General features: G+C 35.9%; 2 protein-coding genes across 9 annotated transcripts; one reads left to right on the forward strand and one right to left on the reverse strand.

Annotated features, from left to right (window-relative positions):
• Positions 1 to 5,334: 5,334 nt before the first annotated feature.
• Positions 5,335 to 7,543, forward strand: LOC108002008 (juvenile hormone acid O-methyltransferase). Of its 2 annotated transcripts, XM_017063369.3 has the most exons (6): positions 5,335 to 5,639; positions 6,104 to 6,314; positions 6,380 to 6,551; positions 6,654 to 6,786; positions 6,878 to 7,025; positions 7,138 to 7,543. In XM_017063369.3, the coding sequence occupies exons 2-6, from the start codon at positions 6,128 to 6,130 to the stop codon at positions 7,332 to 7,334; spliced, it is 837 nt and encodes a 278-aa protein (XP_016918858.1). In that variant the 5' UTR covers positions 5,335 to 5,639; positions 6,104 to 6,127; the 3' UTR covers positions 7,335 to 7,543. The 2 variants fall into 2 exon arrangements, with proteins under 2 accessions (XP_016918858.1, XP_016918849.1); XM_017063360.3 differs by lacking the exon at positions 5,335 to 5,639 and having other exon boundaries at positions 5,762 to 6,314.
• A 13-nt stretch (positions 7,544 to 7,556) lies between these two features.
• LOC108001978 (1-phosphatidylinositol 4,5-bisphosphate phosphodiesterase classes I and II) lies at positions 7,557 to 21,344 on the reverse strand. Of its 7 annotated transcripts, none has more exons than XM_017063324.3 (19): positions 21,035 to 21,344; positions 20,146 to 20,249; positions 19,876 to 20,022; positions 19,030 to 19,301; positions 18,848 to 18,932; positions 18,356 to 18,773; positions 18,164 to 18,284; positions 17,889 to 18,084; positions 17,489 to 17,816; positions 17,226 to 17,417; positions 16,938 to 17,147; positions 16,551 to 16,870; positions 16,147 to 16,464; positions 16,025 to 16,069; positions 15,746 to 15,944; positions 15,461 to 15,683; positions 15,025 to 15,340; positions 14,741 to 14,932; positions 7,557 to 14,642 (listed from the first exon to the last, which is right to left on the reverse strand). In XM_017063324.3, exons 1-19 carry the CDS (start codon positions 21,114 to 21,116, stop codon positions 14,520 to 14,522), a joined length of 3,891 nt encoding a protein of 1,296 aa, XP_016918813.2. In that variant the 5' UTR covers positions 21,117 to 21,344; the 3' UTR covers positions 7,557 to 14,519. The 7 variants fall into 7 exon arrangements, with proteins under 7 accessions (XP_016918813.2, XP_016918836.2, XP_061930204.1 ...); XM_017063347.3 differs by having other exon boundaries at positions 20,146 to 20,259; positions 21,035 to 21,308; XM_062074220.1 differs by having other exon boundaries at positions 20,146 to 20,259; positions 20,822 to 21,308.
• Between the last annotated feature and the right edge of the window lie 642 nt (positions 21,345 to 21,986).

Consider the following 21,986-nt stretch of genomic DNA (forward strand, 5'->3'; position numbering starts at 1 on the left):
GGAAACTCCCGATCGCGCAGGACTGCTCCCGGTTTCGCCTGCTCATCTCCGCGCGCTTTATATCCACCCCCTCGCCAAAGGGGGGAACCCAGCTTCTTCTCTTTCCACACCGTCTCTTCCCTCTCTCTTCCATTACTCCCGCGGCTCCCTTTCACAGCCACACCTGTTCACAGTCGCATTCCAATGGTGGAAACTCGACGATTGGTCGCGAGACAAGGGCCTCGGTTTCATTGGACGACCTCCGTTTTCCTACTTCCACAGGAAAGTGGAAAACGTTCTTTCGCTGATTTCGCCTGCCTCCTCGCGGAGCGGAAGGAGGGAAAGGAGAAGGGAGGATTCGTGATACGAATACGCGCATATACGTGCTCGATTCGCGTATCGTTGAACGGGCGAAGCGGCCAAGTATCCAAGTAGTATCGCCGCGGTATAATTCGGACGAGAAGAAGGGTGGATGGGTAATCGCGATACAATGGGGTTTAACCGTGGTGGTATCCGTGATCCGACACGATTGCCGGAGAAACGGTGGCCATTAATATCGAGACGTAGAGCTCAGAGATTACAACGAGTCGGCCGTGTTCCCCGTGAAAATCTATTTCGAGAGATCCTCGAGATAATGATAAAATCTTCTCCAATAGAAGGAGAAAGAGATGTGATTGAAGGAAAATTTCACGGATCGATTTTTTTTCAACGCGAAAATAGGTAGGCCGAAAGATGTCGGAAGTGTTGAATGCGATTGCGTTCTCTATCGATCCTGAAACAGAGTCTTCTTAAAGAGATGTAACACTATCTTCGTACGAAATACAAAGCTGTGTACGGCAACGTGTACAAGCCGCGCCGTCTTTAAAGGCACAGAGAAACGGGCATAGGTATTTTTATTCCGAACAGCGGATACGATCGTTACGAACCAAGAAGGTAATCTTACGTCGATCGGACACATACTTCTCGCGATTCAACGCCGCGAGTTTCCATTTCAGAAACTTTCTTCGAAGATCGAGAAACTTTTCGTGGATAGAAAAACTGGCGGCGAAAAGAAGATCACTTTTTCCTTCTTTTTCTTTCTTTCTTTCTTTCTTTCCTTCCTTCTTTCTTTCTTTCCTTTCTCGTTTTCGCGCGAGCGAAAATTCGCGAATATAAAGACGCGGGGATCGAGGCGACGACAGAAATAACGCGGGGACATAATTCTTTCTCGCAATTCCTCCGTTCGGACGCTCGCGAATTCCGAGCGAAGCGACACGGGGCCGCGAGACGAGGCACGGTATTGGATAATACCAGGGGCAGACGGGTTCTGCGAGAGAACCATCCATTTAAAATGTCTCCCTTAAATCTCCAACACCACCGGCAACCACTACCATCACCGCTGCCACCGCCACCATCTCCGTCTCCACCTCCACCTCCACCGACGCTACCGACTTTCACAGTAGTCGCCTCCAACCTCACCCCCCCACCTCCCGCCCTCCTGAGGGCCTCCCTCGCACAGCCACCGGTTTCTTCCACCCCTCACTTTTATATCCACCTAAATCCATCCATTTTAAATGACGGATATTTTCTCCGAGCGACTGTATGGATTTTCATACTTTCTTCGAAGGAGAGGAGGAAGCGTGCATAGAACGGGCGCGCCATTTGTCCCTTAATATTTTCGCGCGCACGATCGAGGGATGCTTTCCCTCCCTCCGATCCCTTTTAACCGAAACCCAACCCCTTTTTTTCGTTTCTCCGCTTGAAAATTCGATATCGAACGGTATCGTCGTCGTCGTCGTTGTTCTTCCATTCGTAAAATGAAAAAGAAAAAAGATCCTCTCTCTCTCGACGATCGTCCTATCTCGCTCGAGATTCCTTTTTCTTTCTCTTTCGAGGCTGAAGAGATAGGTCGATCGAGTCGAGGTGAAATTTCGAAGAGGAGGTGTCCACGAAGAATCGAGAGATCTTGGTCGCCGACAATGCGCCATCGAACAATAGCAAAGTCAGAAAAGAAGAGAAAAAGAGGGGTCACCCGTGTCAACGCGAATGTAAGTGTGGAGAAGTCGCGGAAGGGCAAGAGTCGCACGTAGGTATCGAACGTATCATGTATTATTAATGCGGATGTCGTCAATCTGATTCTTTTCTCTCTTTTCCTTTTCTCCTTTTCCTGTCCCGTCTCTTTCCTCCTACTTGACCCGCGTACAATCTAAATGCAGCGCGTATAACGCGTGCAACGCGCGCGCGATCGAAAATATTCATCGTCGTCCCCTTCTCCCTCCTCGTCTACGATTCTGGTGGATTCGTCTTGGTGGGTGGATGAGTGTGTGTGTGCGTGTGTGTGGATGAATAGACGAGTGGATGGATGGATGAGTGGATGGCTCGTAAAATTAGCAGGAACGGGAGGCATGGATTCGCGGGCATCGATAGTCAAAAGTGTGCGTTGTTGAACCGGCAATAATTACGCCAAGTCTGGTGCGTTATACACGGTCGACCGAATGCGGAAGGAACGTCGGGTCTCCGACGTGGAGGCTTGGAGAAACCAAGTATAAACCAGAAAGGGACGCCGCCTTCTTCCATTAATCTCGCGGCAATCGAAATTAGCATAATTGACGGAGCGGAGAATAGCGGCCTGTTCGACTCTGAAACGCCATCTCGTATAATCTGTCCATATATCTCACTCAGTGTTTTCCGATAAAGCACGCATCCGCGAGAGGGCCAATCGATCCATGGACAATCGTCCACGACATTCACGACGATTATTCGAGAAATCGTTTAGAAAGAGAATCCTTTTTTCTCTCTCATTCCCTCTTAAAAAAAACGTTTACGATAATGCGCGAGGTCGACTCGAAAATCGAAGAAATCGAATCGAAAATCGCTTTACCATCTCTCCAACCATCCCCTTCCACTCCCGATTTATCCTCTCCTTCTTCCTTTCTCCCTTATCCACCAACTCGCATCTTCTCGAGCAAGACGTATCGACACGGATTTTTTTCCGCGTCAGTCATTTATCAAAGCCGTTCGTTCTCTCTCCTCCGCCTCTTTCATTCGATACACGCGAACTCAGACGAGGATTTAGGCAAAGAGACGGCCACGGGGAAAGAAGGATGGGGGGAAAAAGGAGCAAGCGTTCCTCCCTTCTTTTCCTTTTTCGTTTTTCCCCTCTATCCGCTCTCCGAAAGGAAAAACGTTCCTTTCGCGGAAGATGAGAAAATCCTCGAATCTTACGTAAGAGAGTAGCGGTAATACTGGCAGTGGTAGTAGTAGTAGTAGTGATAGTAGTAGTAATAGTAGTAGTGGTAGTACGGTGCTGATAGAACACTTTGAAAGAAAAGGTGAAAGAGGTCGCGAGCAAGAGGTGGTCTCTATCTATCATTGCCTCGCGGGTTTCGCATCCATCTTCCTTTTCCACCTCGATCCGCCTCGTCCTACTGCCCCCGAGCCTCTTGCGCATCCTATCCTGCAATACTGCGCCGTTATTTATACTGCGTCTTCATTTTCCATTCTTTTCTTCTTAACCCGATAATCTATCAAGAGGAATAAAACTCGCGAACGAAATCGAGACGATTCCGCAATTGCTCCCCTTCCTTCGCACAACGCAACTATCCTTCTATCGGCTTCAAAATAAAGGAGAGGGAGAGAGAGAGAGATACGACACGTTGCACGCGTTAACTTCTCGAAAGAGTAAAAGAAAGAAACTCGCAGAAACTCGTTATTTAGGAAAATTATTTAGCGCGACAATGTTGCTCTAACGAGGAAACCTAGTCCAACATCTCGAGAGGGTCCGAGTTATGTTTAGGGTCCAAGCGTATGCAAATAGGTGGAGAGCGGCCGAGAGTGCAAATAAGTGGCAAACGGAAGATAAGCCCGAATCCCTGTAATCGATTGGAAGAAACTCGCTCCCAGTTTAATTTATCAATTATTAACCTCGGTGGAGAGAAAGGGCGCGGGAATGGAACTGTAAAAATAACGACGACACGTAGCGAAACACGCATGGTGGAAAGCGTCAACGAGGGTGGCTTTTAATCGAGCGAATAATACAATGTTTGCTCTACGAAAAAAATAACCACGGTTCAATTTCTTAATCGAGCTTTTGACAGGAGAAAGAAAATGGGAGTCGGAGATGATGGCATTGTGGCTACAGTCACCTGACAATCGGACAAATATTTGTACACGATAAGGTGTGAACGGATATTGCCCGGTTCACAAATTTGAACAAATTTGATTCGAACTGAAATATATAAGTCCGTTATCTTCGATCCTATTAATCTTAAGCTCTTTATAAAGATAAGAATGAGAAATCGTTACCATTCAAGTAGTATATTACGAAATCTTCTATACTATATTAATAATCCGTCGATATAATTTTAAAGTATAATTTAATGATGGTGAAATACGATACATGATTATTTTACATTTTTTTGCTTACCAATCTATATGTCATTTGAGAACATTATTTTTTTTTGTACGCACATGCGCACAAACAAATTCAAAACATTCATTAATATAAACACATTAGTGATTTTTATCATTAATCATTAACATTTATTAAATGATTATTATTAATTTTTTTAGATAAATTTCCTATTTATATTTCGATTTTGAAAGAAATATAATGAGATTTATAAAATATTAAGACTTTCGTTTATTTTTTTTTTTATTCACTTTACGATGCCAATGTTTTAATTTCTTTCGTAATTTTAATTCCTCTTTCTTTTTTTTTTCTTTTTTTGCAATATATCTTAAAATAAATATCGCTATGCTGTGCGCTATACGTTTACTAAATATGCATACGCATGGATTATCAAAAATGAACGATCCTTTTATCGAATGAAAAAAAATTAATAAAAATAATCAATTCAAATGAATTTTTTTTTAAACGAGTGTCTAAATTTAAATGAATTCCATATGCTAATCTAAATGATTGAAATTAAAAATTGCATTTTAATTGTTATAGAAAAAGTGATTTATATCGAAATTATTAAAATAGAAATAATATCGATCGTTATTAAAAGTTTCGAACCTTCTAGAGTTTCTAAATTGTTAATTCGAAATTTTTTATTTGAAAATTATTCAAAACATCGATTCAGCTTGAAAAATTTATTCGAAATTTTTCCATAAAAAATTCTATCCAATTCCACGTGTCTCATTAAACTGTACACGGATCGAGCTTGTTTAGAGATTCGTGAGTGTTCGGTAAAAATCGGACGATACCGTGCTTAGACGGCTACGAAAAACCGGCTACGACTACTCTCCCCTTTCGTCTTGGAACCAGCTTATTTCGCCCAATACGAAAGGGACGCGAATCTTTCCTATCAAATTTCGCCATATTATACACGTGTCCGCCCTTGCTTCACAATTTTTATCGTCGAAATGATAAAAATTCAACGTTTTTTCTCGATAAGAAGAAATATCAAGAAAACGCGCGAGTGATAAACATTTTTAGATGTTACAGAAGTGTGAATCCATGAAATAAGTCAAAGATATGCGTAAAATCGAGCGATAAATACTGTTGATGTAAAATACTGTTGTTCAAAACAAGGAAACGGATGCGTCGATGTTTCTAAAAACATTCCAAAGGTGGTCGTGAAAGAGGTCGTTGAACTTTAAAACGTGACCATTGTTGTGCGAGCTCTAGCCCCGGTCTTTCGATTGTAAAACAGACGAAGAATTCGGATATTGAGGTAAGTACGGATGAAGGGGGGGAAGAGGAGAGAGAGTCGAGAACAAGAGAAGGAAGAAAAGAGAAAACGGATGGGAGTGGAGGAAAAGAGAAGAAGAAAAAAATAAAGTTGAGAAGTGGGAATAGTATGAAGAAAGCTATTTGTACGAGTCACCGAATATAAATACCAAAGTCGGGTTGAAAAGTCAGCAGTAGAAGAGTCGATAGTGCATCGAGTCGATTCATATTTTGACTCGTGCGCTGAAAAAATTATATTTTTCTCTCTGATACGTCAAAATTCGCTTCCTCGATTTAGAATCTCTTCGCATCCATAGATATTAATTCCGTAAAAAGATATCCTGATCATTCGTAAATTAAATTCATAAATTAAAGATTATTTGTTGTTTAGAAATCGTTGTTGTTGCGAATCGTTGTTTATTGGAAATTTGGAGTCATATTATTATCTCACAAAATTTATATCTGCAGCGAAATAAAAAACACAGTTTCAAGATGTTCTTGGTCGAGGAATACGTGAAAGCCAGCACGATACAATACCGTGACGCAGCCGACATTATCGAGGAATTCGCGCAAGAGATGTCCGAGATGAAAGGGAAGTGTTTGGACATAGGTTGCGGACCTGGAATAGTTACCAAAGAACTGATCTTACCAAACTTGTCACCAGAAGCTAATCTAGTCGGTAAGAGAAGTTGAAAAAAGAAGGATCGAAAGATCGAAATATCATTCGTTAATATGTTTCGTTAGGGATGGATATATCGAAACCGATGATCGAATATGCGAAAAAGATGTATCAGGACGACGAACGCTTATCATTCCAACTACTGGACATCGAGACCATGGATTTGCCCAAAGACACATTCGACCAATTTAACAACGTATTGTCCTTTTATTGCCTTCACTGGTGCCAAAACTTCCGGTATTCTTACTCTCTTTTCATCTTCCTCTACTTTAATTTCCCGTTATTTAATTCTATCGAGCGATGAAATTTAACGATGTCTCGCACGATCTAATTTATCAGGAAAGCATTCGACAATATTTACAAATTGTTGCGACCGGGAGGAAAAGGATTGTTTATGTTACTTTCGTGGAACGATGGTTTCGACGTCTACAAAAAATTGTACGCGAATCCTCGATATAGACCATATATGCAGGTAATACGTTTAATATATAAAATATAATGGATCGTGTCGTCGGTAATAGATCGATTTTCAATTAATCACACTTGAATCGGTCTTGTCAAAGGATACAGAACGCTACATACCTGTTTTCCACGAATGTAAAGATCGCCGGATAAATCTAAGAAAAATACTGGAAAACACAGGTTTCGAGATTCTGCATTGCAGCGAAAGAGAAAAGAGCTACATTTTCAAGAATTCCGAAATCATGAAAAGTAATTCATATATAACATATATATATATTTATATAATTTAAAAAAAAAACAACCTAACGATCCAAGATTAACGATGAGACAGGAATATTGAAGATTGAAATTATTATTACAGGTCATATAATTGCTATTAATCCCTTCATATCACGGATTCCTAATCCTCTTAAAAAGGAGTTTGAGGATGAAATAACGCGGGAAGTAGTGAACATGAAAATTCAGTTTTTGAACAAGAACGAGAACGGTGAACAAGAATACAATATATTGGACAGATATCAGATTTTTGTAACGTATATAAGAAAGCCTGTGTGTTGAAAAATTCAATCAACACGAATATCGCGTCTCATAAAAATGGAATAGAATAAATATATTACCATATCAATTATCATCAATAAAACATGTAAAACATGCTAATTCTCGTGTAATTCCATTTCTTTTGCAATAAATCTCATGCAAATTTACCATTGAACAAGCAGGGAAACATTTGAAAAGGAAAATAAAATAATTGTATAATGAAACAAAAAGAATATCATGTCGTCATTTCTACAACACTAAATTTTATTTATTGTACGCTATATCTTTGATTTTACAATACGGTACAGCCATTTATAGAATATCGTTAAAACTCATATATATATGTGTGTACGTGTATGTGTGTGTGTGTGTGTGCGTGTGTATCGTCGTACGGGTATAAGTGGGTTTTTTTATTATTTTTGTTTTTTTTTTCTTTTTTCTTCTTTTACTGTGTGCTTACGATATCCATAGAGGGAGTAACAATTTTTACTAATGCTTCTTTCTAAAAAATACACCCAAGTTTATAAATCGGTTGAGATAACCGTCGACATCGACGCGTCTCGGTACACTAACGTTTCCTCGAGTCCCGACGAAACTTTCATCATTTTGTGCTTCCGCGATTCGCCAAAATTCGCGTGTATATACCTATACTCGTTTCTCTCGAGGAGAACGGTACCGAAACTCTAAATGGAAGCGACTCGAGATACTAGTACGTTTCGCGATTACTCTTCCCTTCGCTTTCCCCCATATCACATCCCACGAAACTGACTGTCACGGATCACACACGAAGTTTCAACGTGCAGCTTGCCTACCACGTTGTTACTCGTATATCGCATATACATCTAGAACATGGACTTGTTATTCAAGCGAGAAACAATGTAAATGCGTCGAAATCGAAAAATATCCCGAAATATAGGAAAACAGTCCGAAGGGGGAATCGGTAAACTCGCGGCGATGATGGCGCGCGACTCGACAGAAAGATATTGAAACGTATATACGTACGTGTGTAAAAAACGGCTTAAAAAATTCTTATCGTTACGGAAGATCTGCGCGAATTTTCACCCTCCCCCTCCCCCTCCTCTCTCCCCCCGACGACGTCGTCGATCGACGCGTGAACAATTGGCGAAAACGGAGGACTGGCTTGGAAGATCAACGAACGAAGTCGCGTCAAGCGAATCTCCCGATGACGATATCAATAAATCGCGGGGGAGGATACATCGATACACCGTGAGAGACGAACACAGAACACGGATAATTGCGCAAAGAAGCGAAGACAACGGAACACGACCGATGCGAATCAACACCGCACGTTGTACCTCGCGTTCCATGGATCAATACCTACGCACGGATATTTCGCGTATGCACGTACAGCCAGCCATCGATCAGAGATCGTATTCGTACTCGTGAATCGACGATTGGCCACGTCCGATTCGAGCAGTCAGATTCAAGGCTGTTTTCTGATTTCCTCGCGTGCCAATTCCCTAAAAAACGCCTGTTAAATGTATCTTTACGGGATGTTACATGTACCATTAAAGATGGAAATTAAGTAGATAACGCGTGATACTTGTACGGGCATGGCAGAATTCGAACCTGATCGTTCAGACGCGATAGCAGCCGTAAGAGAATATCATGGAACGTCGGATACGGAAATGTATACGTATACGTGGCGAAGAATGGCCGAGGGCAAGGCACGAGTAAATCAGAGTCGAAACTCAGAATCGACACGGTTTAATGGATTTTGTATTTACGATTGAACACCGAATACTTTCATAATGAAGAAATACATTGAGCTCCGAGGTGAAGAGATTCAAAGTCTAGATAGAAAACCGATCCGCTAAACATCGGGCCAACTTATTCATATCCGATCCAATCCCACGCTCATCTTTTAAAATTTTAAAAGCGAAATAACGGTTTGAGCGCGATTGCTTCGTGTCCATGCCGTATGTTGTTACGAAATATTGCGGAAAATCGAATTTTCGTGGAAAATTAAATTGCCGCGTTAAATCAATTGACGCGCGGCGACTGCGCAAAGTAGCTTAAAATATGTATCGGGATAAAATCTTGAGAACGTTACGACGAATAATCCTCCCCTGGCCGGTCTAATGTGAAAACGACTCGTAAATTACGGTTAATAGGTGCGCACGGCCAATTAACAATAACCGAGGAAAAGGCGAGGAAATAACTCGTGGACGACCAAATGGCCGAAACCCTTCATTTTCTCGGTATGTTGCGTGACGCTCGACGAAAGGAATCGACCGTGCCGCGGCATGGAGAGCAACCCCGAGGGAAAACAAACTGCGCGCGACACACAAGCTGTCGTTCTAATTTGCGGAAGAAAAACGCGGTTATGCCTCCACACCGCAAACGGATCGAGCGTTATTAATCGTCCGTAAATATTCCGCGGCGATCGATACCGCTGCTTCTTACGCGATACGAAGGGAACAATAAATTTAGCTCGAATAGCTTTCCAAAGGATAACCGGTAAATGAGAGTAAAATATCGGTCAACTCAACTGTTTCAAACATACAAAGCTAATCGTTACGATGCCGTGATGATCGCGTTGCTCCGTGTCCTCGCATCCAACTACGCTCTAAATCGTTTTAAAATGGAAGGCAAGAATAATCCTGACAAGATGTAATAATGTTTGGCAAGATTAATCATCTATGCGTATGACGATAGAAACACTTTACTCGATAATCAAGAAAAAGATCGTGTGGACGATAAAATAACCATTGAGAAAACTGTAAGGACGAATCAGCTCGATAGAATGAAAAATCACATTGAACATCGAAGAGCATTCGAAGCATCGAAGAATTGACAAATTTGACGATCTGAAAAGAACGGCTTGTTTTCAAAGATTGATATTTGAACGCGATCAAAAAGCGTCCCGTTCTCTCGTACTTGCTTGTATTTCGCGCCTCGCTTTGCATTTCTCTGGAATAAACCATTCACCACGGGAAAACATCAGACCGATAGAAGAATCGAGTCAGGTACGAAGAATCGTTGTTTTACAAGAGATCTTTGTTGTGCGGAAGCCGAATAATTGTACGGTATCGTAGAAAAAGATTGGGCGTGATAGAAATTTTGTTTATTCGCGCGAGACGCCTGGACAGTATCAGCGAAATTCGCGGGAAAAAAAATCGATTACCTTTCGAGAGGAAATTGATTTCGAAAGGAACGTGAGCGACGCCAAATCTCCACGATCCTTGATAGGCCGTTTCAATATTACCTACAATTTACATTTGCAATGTGTACCTACGTATGATCCGTATCCGTTGTCGCGTCTTTTTTAATCGAAATCTTGATAAAGAGTATTACTCGATCAATCGTGGCCGTTATACGACGTTCGATAAAATTCAGCAAGTTTCGCGATTTCTTTTTAACGTAGGTTACGCGACAACGTATCGCACACGAGTAACACAAAATTAGTCGCATTAAATCTATGAACAACGACTATACTAGTACTGCCACCTTTTCGCTATTCTACTTATTAATAACATCAACAGCAACAACACATAATATATCAACATTAATATAATATTTGTCCTCGTAGCCTAGTTCTTTCTTATAGTTATATATTATGTGTGTAATATACATAATGTTCGAATGCGCGTACGCTACAAACGTATATATTCAGATGATTTTTCGAAGACATGAACGTGTGTACGCATTATGCATATTACAGGAATATAGGAAGAGGACGAAAAGACGTTCGTCCCAAGCGAATTACGCGACATCTGTATAGTATGGAGAAAAAATATATATATATATTCGAAGGAAATGCATCGCGCGAGTCGAACCTGACTCGATATTGTATCTCGGAGAATTTTTGCACATCAACTCATGCCTTAAGAAAATATCAACGGTAAGCGCGAGACCAGAATGTTTGCGGCGAAACTGTAAGTACGAATAATCGAAATGATTTCGCACGACTCGTGGTACGCTTGTAATCGAGGAACAGATACTTCACGATTCGATTATACGTAAAACGTTTCGCTATCGACTATATAAGCGTTTAAAGAAATTCACGTCCACGCATCGCCACGATATCTCTGTATCTTTGTTGACAAACTATCGAATGAATTGAATGCTTTCTATTGAAACGCGAGAGTCTCCAGGTGCACCTTCCCATCTCCTTTTCCCCCACCTATTGAACCCGTTTGGTATCGCAAGAATCAGCGATGCGAAAGACGTGCATCGTTGCGACTAAACGATCGGAAAAACATCGACACATGTATAATGTATATATACGAACATTACATATATGTGTGTGTGTATATATATTAATATATATAAACTTCCGATAATCTTGTACGACTTAGCATAATGTACTATTGATTTCTTTCGTGTCGGAACGCTATAGGTAGTCCAATGGCTACCGCTACTTAATTAAATTATATTCGCTTACACTTACATTATCTCATCTTTTAATAGATTATCACTGTTTCTCTCCCGAGTTAAATGTTCTCATCAATCGAGTCCACCGCAATATACAATCTTTCTTTTCCTTCTCCTCCTAGATGAGGAAAGATGGTAACTTGTCGAGAAATGCAATCACGATAAATCATCATAAACTTAAGGAAATGGTAACTTGTCGTGTACGATCGTTTTCATTCGGATGAATGTTTAGAGTTAAATGGACATGCTTAACTATTTAATACTAAACTGATCCCTTTCAGCCAGATATGCAACATACAGTTTAAATATTCATTCTACGATAACAAAAATGCAATATTTTGTGTATAAATTAAATAACCGGTTATTATGAAATTCGAGAGATTTAAGATGCATTCTCTCCATATTTATATAGAACAATCTTGCAATTTTCGCTATCGTTGGTATATCTTCATAATCGCATGCATATTCTCTTTCAATCGACTAATTAAAATCACTCGCATACCTATTACCAGAAAATTCTATATCTTGAGAAAACAATATATACTCAATCCATACATCGTTGGTTGCATCGACTTATCCAAATTGCAAATACAATAAAAAAATTTCACAAACATTGTGCCAAATTATCTTTGGAAATAACTGTGCATATAAAATCACGTAAAACGAATGAATAAAATAGAACTATGCAACACGTTTAATCTAATTTCGTAAAAATTGGTTTGAAATAAAATAAATCTAAATGCCAACAAATTATGCGAACGTTCTCAATATTATTCAATAATATTCTCAATAATATTCTCATAAGACACACAGAAAATCGTACATCGTTATATAAAAGACGCCTTGTTAAATAAATAAAGCGATAAAAATGGTGATAAAAATGATCAACAATAAACAATAGTTTATCAACGATTTAGGATCGAGTTCAGTCTCCAAATCGAAGGGATTGATCCGCTCGTAACCCCTCGGCACAACATAAATGACAATAGTATTATAATCGCAAAGGTACTCCTTTTTTTTTTTTTATTCGCATTGACCACGCTTTGCTTACGTACATGCATGTATTATAATGTAATGTACGTATATTTGTGTGCGTATGTGTATATATACACATATTGCATATCGTAATATGATATATCGTAATATGATAATATCGGTGATGAGCACGAATCATCAATAAAATACGTTTTGTAAAAGCTCGCGATTTTCGATACTTCCGGCGTATCTCAACGATTGTTTACGAAATAAATTAATAGGATGGATCACACGAGAAAGATTTACAATGCGCAAATGTATGATTTTTAAACCTAAATTTGTAATAACTATTAAGAATATATATATATATATACATACATACATACATATATATATATATATATATATAATATGTATGTGTAATATCGAGTTACTTAAAATATCGTACAATTAGAAACAACAAGGACAATGTTACGATGTAACATTTTTGATTGTCTTCCTAAAAGAGGCTCGCCCCAATCGTTTTGCTCCGGCCTCAAAATAGCCGCAGCATGAAATCGCGCGGTACAAAAACGCTAGAAACGTATTTCATATTTATATTTAATTTCCGTTTTTTCTTCTTAGTTTTTTTTTTTTGGATTTTCTATATACTCTTTCTTTATACAATACGGTCATCATTTATCATTCACAATACGGACTATTCAAAAAATGTCTTTATACGAGTACTTTCAGTCAAAAATATATCAAATCACGCATACACCCATTCGAATCATAAACTTTCCGCATTCCTTATTCTAGGCCAAAAAAATTTTATCCTCGCTAACGAGTACTTCCTTCGTCGTTACATTTCGAGTCCAGCAAAGTTCGACCGATATAGCAATCATATTTTTTTCATATTATAAACAACCCGAGTATCCTGAAACGCGATTTAGCATCGACTTGTTAATTAAATAACATCTTATACATATAATAACAAGATTAAATAGTAGCACTTAGAAACATTATTCTTATTTAGAATCGTGTACCTCGCCTATATATTCTTTATTCTCAATTTCCAAAATTTCATTGACTTTTAAAACGGAATTTTTTAGAATCTCGACATTGGCGGCGATGGTCTCGAATGTAATGAGAAGAGTGCGTTTAATACTGTGCGTAAGTAACATCAAATCAAAGTAGAAAGAAAGAGGAAAACTCATTTTCTATCTTTTCAAACGCATAGTTTCAATGTTACTTTCCATGTTGAGATCAAAATGGTGTTCCCGCATACGGAGAGAATCAATCGATTAAACATATGTATTTGACCAACATATGTTATTAATCTTTCAAGAAATAAGAACTTTGAATAAATAGAAAATATCATAATGGTTCATATGAAAAAAATTCACATATTCGAACGCACTTATCTGTAATCATCAGATTAAAATGTTGCTTGTCAGATCATTTAAGTCTTTTTTAGCAAAAGAGATTCGATATACACAAAACATTTATCAAATGTTTTGTATATATAATAATTATATTTGATGACATTCTATTTCTCGAAATTATACATCACTTCATAAATGCTGCATCACATCTTGCAAAAAAGACATTTTTGATAGTGAATAAAATTATTTTAGTTAAAACACACAGGTAACTGCGTAGATTTTATGAATTACTTATCATTATACCGCCACTGCGACTCCTTTTTGTTATGGAGAAGCAACACATAATCCATTACTATCAACTTTCCAGATGGATACACATTTTTGGCAGAAATAGTTTACTGCCTTGGATTTGTTTTACTCCAAATCATATTATCATGAGATATCAATATTAAATTATAAACTATATCAGTCAATATGTATTTCCACTAAGTGACTCCGGCATACCAGTTCCGCCGGATGGCGACAAAGATAATTCTCCACTCTCATATTTACTACATCGACTACTATACTCTGCCATTAGAGTAGCTTTAACCTGAAACATAAAAAAAAAATCCATTGCATATTATATTAAAAAAATTACTATATTATACAAAAAAATTCATAATTCTAAAATAAATATAAAATTCGTACCTTTGCTCTTTCTGCTTCTAACCTCTGTCGAACTTCTTCATGTTGTCGTTCGAGTTCTGCTCTTTTTTTCTCGTAAATTTTTGTTAATCGTGTACATTCATTTACGCCTTTTTCAACCGTTGATTTTGCAACCTCCCTCTTCATACGATCTAATTCAGCTTTATCTTTATGTACTTTTGCTAATTGTTTCACCTATAATTAAATAAATATTTCTTATTATAACTCATAATTATTCATATACATTAAAAATATATTCTAAAATAGAAATAATATAAGAAACATACTTCTCCGTGTCTTGTAGCTTGAAGTTTTCTCATAACATCGGCAGTTTCTCGCTCTAAAAGTACTCTCAATGTTTTTAATTGATTGGACTGAGAAGTTTTCATTACTTTTTCCAAAGTTGCAAATAAATTTTCATAGTACTTTTCCTGAAGTTCTCGTTCTTGTTGTACATGAGCTTTACATACAGCTAATAAACGTTCACTCTGACTTCTGGGTAATCCTTTTGGAGTTCCACCATTTCCTTCACGGTTTTCAATGTCTGTGCATTCTGACGTTTCTGCTAAAGCTAACGTACTCAATCCTACTTCACTTGAAAATCTATATAAAGAATAATATTATGTTATATTATAATAATTATATATATACATAATATATACATAATAAATATATATATACATAATATATATATATATATATATATATATATATAAAACTTACATATTTCTACTTGACAATCGCTTCACTAATTTATGGCTCACATAAAATTTCGATTTATGTTTTTCACCATCGATGGATCCTTTCTGCGTTTGCATCCTTAATTTTTCTTTTTCATGCTTTTTTCGCAATGATTCAAGCTTCTTCTCGAGCTCTATTTTCTTTTCTCGAACAAGTTTATTTTCCATTAATTTTTCTAAAGATTCGGCCACTATTTCATCGCTCACTATAACATAAAGAAACTAATTATACAATCCAAGTAATACATAATAAATAATCAATACATACCACTAATATTGACTGAACTTTTATTTGTGGAAGCATCAACAACTTGAACTGTAGATGTAGGAGTTCCTTCCTCGTTATCTTGTGTATCAGACATATTTATCCCAGCAATAGATGGCCTACCATGAATATTTGTAGATGGTGGTACAAGTGGTGGTAATTCACCCACAGATTGTAATCTTTTCGTTTTGACTGTTTCCTCCTAGGACAATATATTTAAAAATATATATAAATATATTTATTTATCTATATTGATCGAAATTTTTTAACCAATGAACTTACTGTTGGTTTAGAAGAACTTGCTCCTTCACCAACTTTGGGTTTATCCTAGAAGATGTTAGTATCCATTTGTTAGTAAATTAATGAGTTAGTAATAAATAAATTTCTAAAGATTCAAACCTTACATTAATTTCCTCTGATGGATCTTCTGAACCGTCTGTAAGAACTGACAACTGTTTTTCTCTTTTTTCTGTTTCACTTTGATATTTAATTGGATTTGCTAAAGCTTCAGCAAGTTCACTCAATCCATCTGGGACATAATCTTTTACAATTACGTGTAAAAATAAATTTGCTAATGGTAATGGTTGACCACATTCTGTTCTAAGAGCAACATGTCGGTAACCTGGACATAATCCAACTACGGGTAGCACTCTATGACCAATTAAACGTCCAGATTCTTCATATGCAGCAATTCTAATTGAAGCAAGTTCAGGCAAAACTACCTAATAAATACATAAAATTTTACCACGTGTAGATAGATACAAATTATAAAATATGTGCTATCAACTGTAAAAACATGAATTCTCACTTTTTTAAATATGAAAGGTTCCTCATCGTAAACAGGATTGATTCCATTATTCGGAACAATTTTTGTACGAAATTTTTTTCTCACTGTATCTGCTGGTAAACCATACATATCTACTTCTATATAAGTACCCACTCTTTTGTCTGTTAAAAATTGAGCCGATATTACGTGTATATGAACCGTTCCCGCTATAATACCATCTACTGTCGATTCCGCAAAAGGATCTAATCGTTGATCCTTTCGTCTCATGAATTCTGGTTTCAAGAGATAACCACAACGTTGATTATATTCAAAAATTCCCAAATTTAATTGCATCGCAAGATCTAATGCAAAAATATTGAATATTAAGTAAATTTCAGAATTAATATAAAACAAATTCTGAATACATACCAAGAGTTTGATAATTTAATGCAACCAGCTGACAACCTGCATTCCAAAAGACTTGAGGCATGAAATTACTAGAATCGAAACGTGTACCTGCTGGATATACTCTTGATAATTGATGCTTGTTATAATTTACAAATTCTAATGGCCTTTCTTTTAAAAGTGTTGTAGCTTGTTTTTCATCAAATGATGACATTTCATACATTCGATTTTTTTCTATAAAAATCAAATAATTTTTAAATCATAAACAGAAGAAATAAATTTAATAATTGGTTTTGATATATTAATGCATACTTTCAGCTGATTCAAAACTGTTAAAATGAACAGGTTGCACATAATTAACTAAAGCTGAAATTTCTGCTCCAGCTTCTGTTTCTTTGGCATTAGGTGCTACTTTATCAGGTGCAGGCACTTTATCAACCATTCTTAATTTAATATCCTCCACATTCGATTCATCCTCTTCTGTAGTCGATTCTTCTTCTTCATCTAAAAATAATAAATTTTTCTCTAAATATATTTTTAATACAGAATTATGTAATTTTTTGTTAAATGCTAACCTTCATCATCCTGAGTACTATCCTTGCTGCTTTGTCTTTGTTGTAACATCGGAGGATGTGAAATATCTCCATTTCCAATCTGTTGACCATTATTATCAACTGCTTCAGCATGAGAAACAATATCTGGCGGCGGTCCATTTTCTCCCTCCGCAATTTGATTTGTTACTCCATTATCTTCATTTTCTCGCGCTTCCTCTTCAAATTCTGTTACCGGTGTCTGTTGCTTTTTTTTGTGTTTTTTATGATGATGATGATGTTTCTTTTTATTTTTAATTATAATCTTGCGTTTTAATAAAGACGGAGGTGGTAATTCTTGTCCTGGTTCCAACTAAGTAAAATATATTTAAAAAATGAGATTAAAAATAAAATGTTATAATAAATATAAACATATCAAAAATACCTTATGAGATTCAAGAGGAGCGTCCAACAACATTTCTCCAAATAATTCTCTACAATATTGAGCTATCTTAGCTTGTTGTCTTGGATTGCAATGATTTTCAAAACTAAGAATAACAGGATATTCTGATGTTTTAAAAGCACTTTCAGCAATCGCTTCAATCACATCCCGTGCATATATTTCAGGTACAAATGTATATCTAGAAAATATTTCTAAAGAAGCAGGCAGAATACATAATTTTTAGTATAATTAATTATTTTATTATAAAATAAAAATACCCATGAACAATGACAGGTTCTTCAAATTTTCCATTCCAAAAGTCCAATTCCACACATCGACAACCAGCAAGCAGACATTGACGATATATTTCGACGGAACTTTTTCCAGTAAGTTGATGTCCTAAATATACATTTAAAAATATAAAAAATTGTATAATCAATTAAAAATAGAAAATCATAAAAGTAATATACCTGTTAAGTATGTATTGTGACTAGAATTTATAAAGTAATGCGCAAGCGGTTGGTCCATGTCATCTGATAATTCAAGTTTCGATAAAGCCACGATTGGGTTATCCTCACTCATCAAATATCTCAAAAATCCATCGAAACTTAGCTGACCCCGATTTGCATTATATTTATTTGGTTCATATTGACTTATAATATCCTTCGCTCTTGCCTCATTTGCATAAGGATACAATATTTCGTTTAAACGCGGATCCCTTTGAGTTTTATTCAAAAAGTCAACAAATTGAGTTACAGACATTAGCCTACGCTTATTATTGCCTACGATGCGTTCGAAAACTTTTTCAACATCCGATCGTTGAGTAAGAGATTTATAAAAGTTGAAAAAATCTTCAAATTGAAACTTTTGTAACGATATCACGTCATTCTAAAATAAAAAAAAAATAATTTTTATAATAACAAGAATGTCATGTTTACAAACGCACAAATGTTACAACTTACTTTTCCAGATGGAAAACCAGAAATATCAAGAGCTTTTTCGACTCGTTTACGATCTTCTTTGTTTTGCGTAAACATTCTTATAATACTAAAATATAATAATATACAAATTTATTTATGTATTCATGTTTAATTTACATATATTCATATATAGATATAAATTAAATTTATACAAATTTACTCACTTCTTAACAGGTATTTTTCCTGATTTATCAGCTGCAAGTGTAAGTTTGGTATGTGCTTTCTGCAAAAACATAGTTGTACTGATGTTTAATAGGGATAGATTATATGCAAGTTGAAAAATTTCTTCTGTCCAATGTTTTGCAACTTCTGCACGTGTAGTACAGAAGTTAATAAAATTCATATTGACAAAATCAGATCCATAACAAATTGTTACTGTTTTTTCTTCTAAAGAATCTTGAGAACCCATTGTTACAAGATATCTCAATTTGGGATCCTGAAAAAACATTTCCTATTTTAAAAAAGATGACAAAATATGATTTTAATATAGAGATATCAAATAATATTTATTCATATAAAATTAACTTATTCATATAATGGAAGTAACTATAACTTATATTATAATAAGCTACTAGTATACAGTGAAACTACAATATTATTTTACAAAATGATTATTGATTTATAGGAAAATGAAACAGATAAGAACTGCTCTGCTTCCTATACAACTAAGAATATTTCCATTGTGTACAAAGATAGGTGTGACTGAAAAAAATGAACTACATTGAGGACATAAAGTAGGTAATATTCTATTTATAGATTTGTCAATAATTATCATGTGGTGGTGCTGTGCGTCATTAGCAACCACGCAAAAGAAAGATATAATTATAAAAAAGAACATCTTCATTTCCAAATATTTATATCTAATACACATTAATACATATTAATATAACTAAGAGAATGTTTATTCTTTTCTATAATATAAATAATAATAAACTCATCAAAATTTTATAATGAAAAATTCAAATACAATTATAATATATTGAAAAAAACAAAAAAAAATAATTTAATACCTTTGGTACTTTAGCATATTTTCCAGTTCTAGTATCTCTTATTATAGCAATATCCAACATTTCCATTTCATTATGTTGATCCACCCAATGCAGGTAAAATCCAAATTTATCGACTCTCAATGTTACTGGAGTTGCTATACCAGAATCCTACATAAAAATATGAATAAAACTAATCATCATGCACATACAATAATATAGCTTGTTACTTAAAATTTAATAATACCATCTAAAATATTCTGCTTTAATAATAATTTGACATATAACTCATACCTCATCCCATTTGATGAATTTTTCTCCCTCTTGTAATTGTTGAGACACTTCAATAGGTCTAAATTGCACGACACTACCTGCTGTCTTATTACCCGCCATCCTGCCTGAAGGATACTGCGAGTAGTTTGATATAGAGACAATATTATTTCCTAGCACGAATGCACTAATAAAGAAGCAAGCAATGCAGGCTGATTGTATCAATGACAACAATAACAAGCACAAAGACGTTGATAGCCACAGTAACAATGACAATGATGTCAATGGCTATAACGAAAACGACGTCGATGATAACGGTAATAAAAGACAAAACGATGAGGGCAATAACGACGTTGACGACAGCAATGGCACCAGCAATAATAATAACGACGACGACGACGACGACGACGACGGTAACGATGACGATGACGATGACGATGACGATGACGACGGCGACGACGACGATGGCAGCGGTAACGACGGTGGCAGCGGTGACGACGGTGGCAGCGGTGACGACGGTGACGGCGATATAAGATTCATCGAGATTTTCTTATGCATTAGACGCACCTCATGAACCACCTTACCTTGACAGATACTGTTGTTTGATCATCCGTAATGAAAGATGCAACCGTATTTCAACGTCGATGTCGTCGTCGTCGCCGTCGTCGCAGAATTCTGACAGATATCGTCTTATAAATACCGATAATAGATACGTAAAGTTTTTGGTGAACACGTCAGTCCCGGTTAATTAAACGTTTTGAAGAAAAAACAAATCATTGGATTGCCAAATCACTGTCTGGTATTGCGATGAAAATTAAAAGAACAGTTTAACACATATGTCCCACGATAAAAAGAGCTTGCAATTGATATGCACCGCAAAAGTTTTCGTACTTCTGAGCACTCGCGCACTCACTTGGTCCAGAAGAACATTCTTCCGCGCGCCGTACCGAAGATATTCCGAGCAAATCCGAGCACCGCCACCCGTCACCCGTCATCCGTCACCCGTTACCCTCGTCGCCAGGAGGCGCTCAAACTGTTTCACAAATTATAAAAGAACGTATTACACGTGCGCTTATCGCGCTCAAATTGATTTTAGCGAACTATGATATTCAGTAATACCACTAGTATTTTTGTGCTTTTTTTAACGCTATTTTGATCTTATAATTATCTATAAATAGTTTTTTAATTGATTATTATATATTATAACTATGACCTTTTTTTTAAATATTATCAATTTTATTTGAAAGTAATCAATTTAAAATCAATAATTTTTAGTAAATTTTGACACTAATTCTAGTTTTACTTTAAAATAAATATATTCTCAACATACAAAAAAACTAATCAATGCTTTGAATTCATAAAATCGATTTAATTTTATACTGCAACTAATAAAATCGATTCAATTTAGTCTAATGATAGATAAATGACAGATCATTAAGTATTTTATTACATTTTAATGATATTTGAATATTCTATCTAAATTATTAATTAAAAAAAATAAATTTCGGATATTTTTATCTTTTTTCGTATTCAATATTATTTTAAATATTAATTAATCAATTATGATATTATGATATTAAACAATTAAAACTTAAATGTTTCTTGCATTTATATTTAAAATATAAATATAATTATTATTAATATTCTTACTATTATTAATGATTGAGTTATAATTAACATATTTAATTAAATATTAATACAAATAATTAAATATAAAAAAAAAATTTATTTATTTAAAAAAATTTATTTTTTATTTAAAAAATATTGTGAATTTCACAATATAATTTTTGATTAGATATATACATTGCATCATTCTCCTTAAAATAATGTTAAAATCAATTAATAATTGATATCTTGGTGCAATA

The sequence above is a fragment of the Apis cerana genome, linkage group LG4 (assembly GCF_029169275.1).
Source record: "Apis cerana isolate GH-2021 linkage group LG4, AcerK_1.0, whole genome shotgun sequence".
NCBI classification, from domain to species: domain Eukaryota; kingdom Metazoa; phylum Arthropoda; class Insecta; order Hymenoptera; family Apidae; genus Apis; species Apis cerana.

Coding starts and splice junctions, on each gene's coding strand:
- LOC108002008 (XM_017063369.3), top strand. CDS start 6,128: ATGTTCTTGGTCGAGGAATACGTGAAAGCCAGCACGATACAATACCGT. Junction 6,787..6,877: donor GATATAGACCATATATGCAG/GTAATACGTTTA, acceptor GTCTTGTCAAAG/GATACAGAACGCTACATACC. Junction 7,026..7,137: donor GAATTCCGAAATCATGAAAA/GTAATTCATATA, acceptor TTATTATTACAG/GTCATATAATTGCTATTAAT.
- LOC108001978 (XM_017063324.3), bottom strand. CDS start 21,116: ATGACGGGTGACGGGTGGCGGTGCTCGGATTTGCTCGGAATATCTTCG. Junction 18,085..18,163: donor GAACCTGTCATTGTTCATGG/GTATTTTTATTT, acceptor AATATTTTCTAG/ATATACATTTGTACCTGAAA. Junction 17,418..17,488: donor TAGTACTCAGGATGATGAAG/GTTAGCATTTAA, acceptor TATTATTTTTAG/ATGAAGAAGAAGAATCGACT.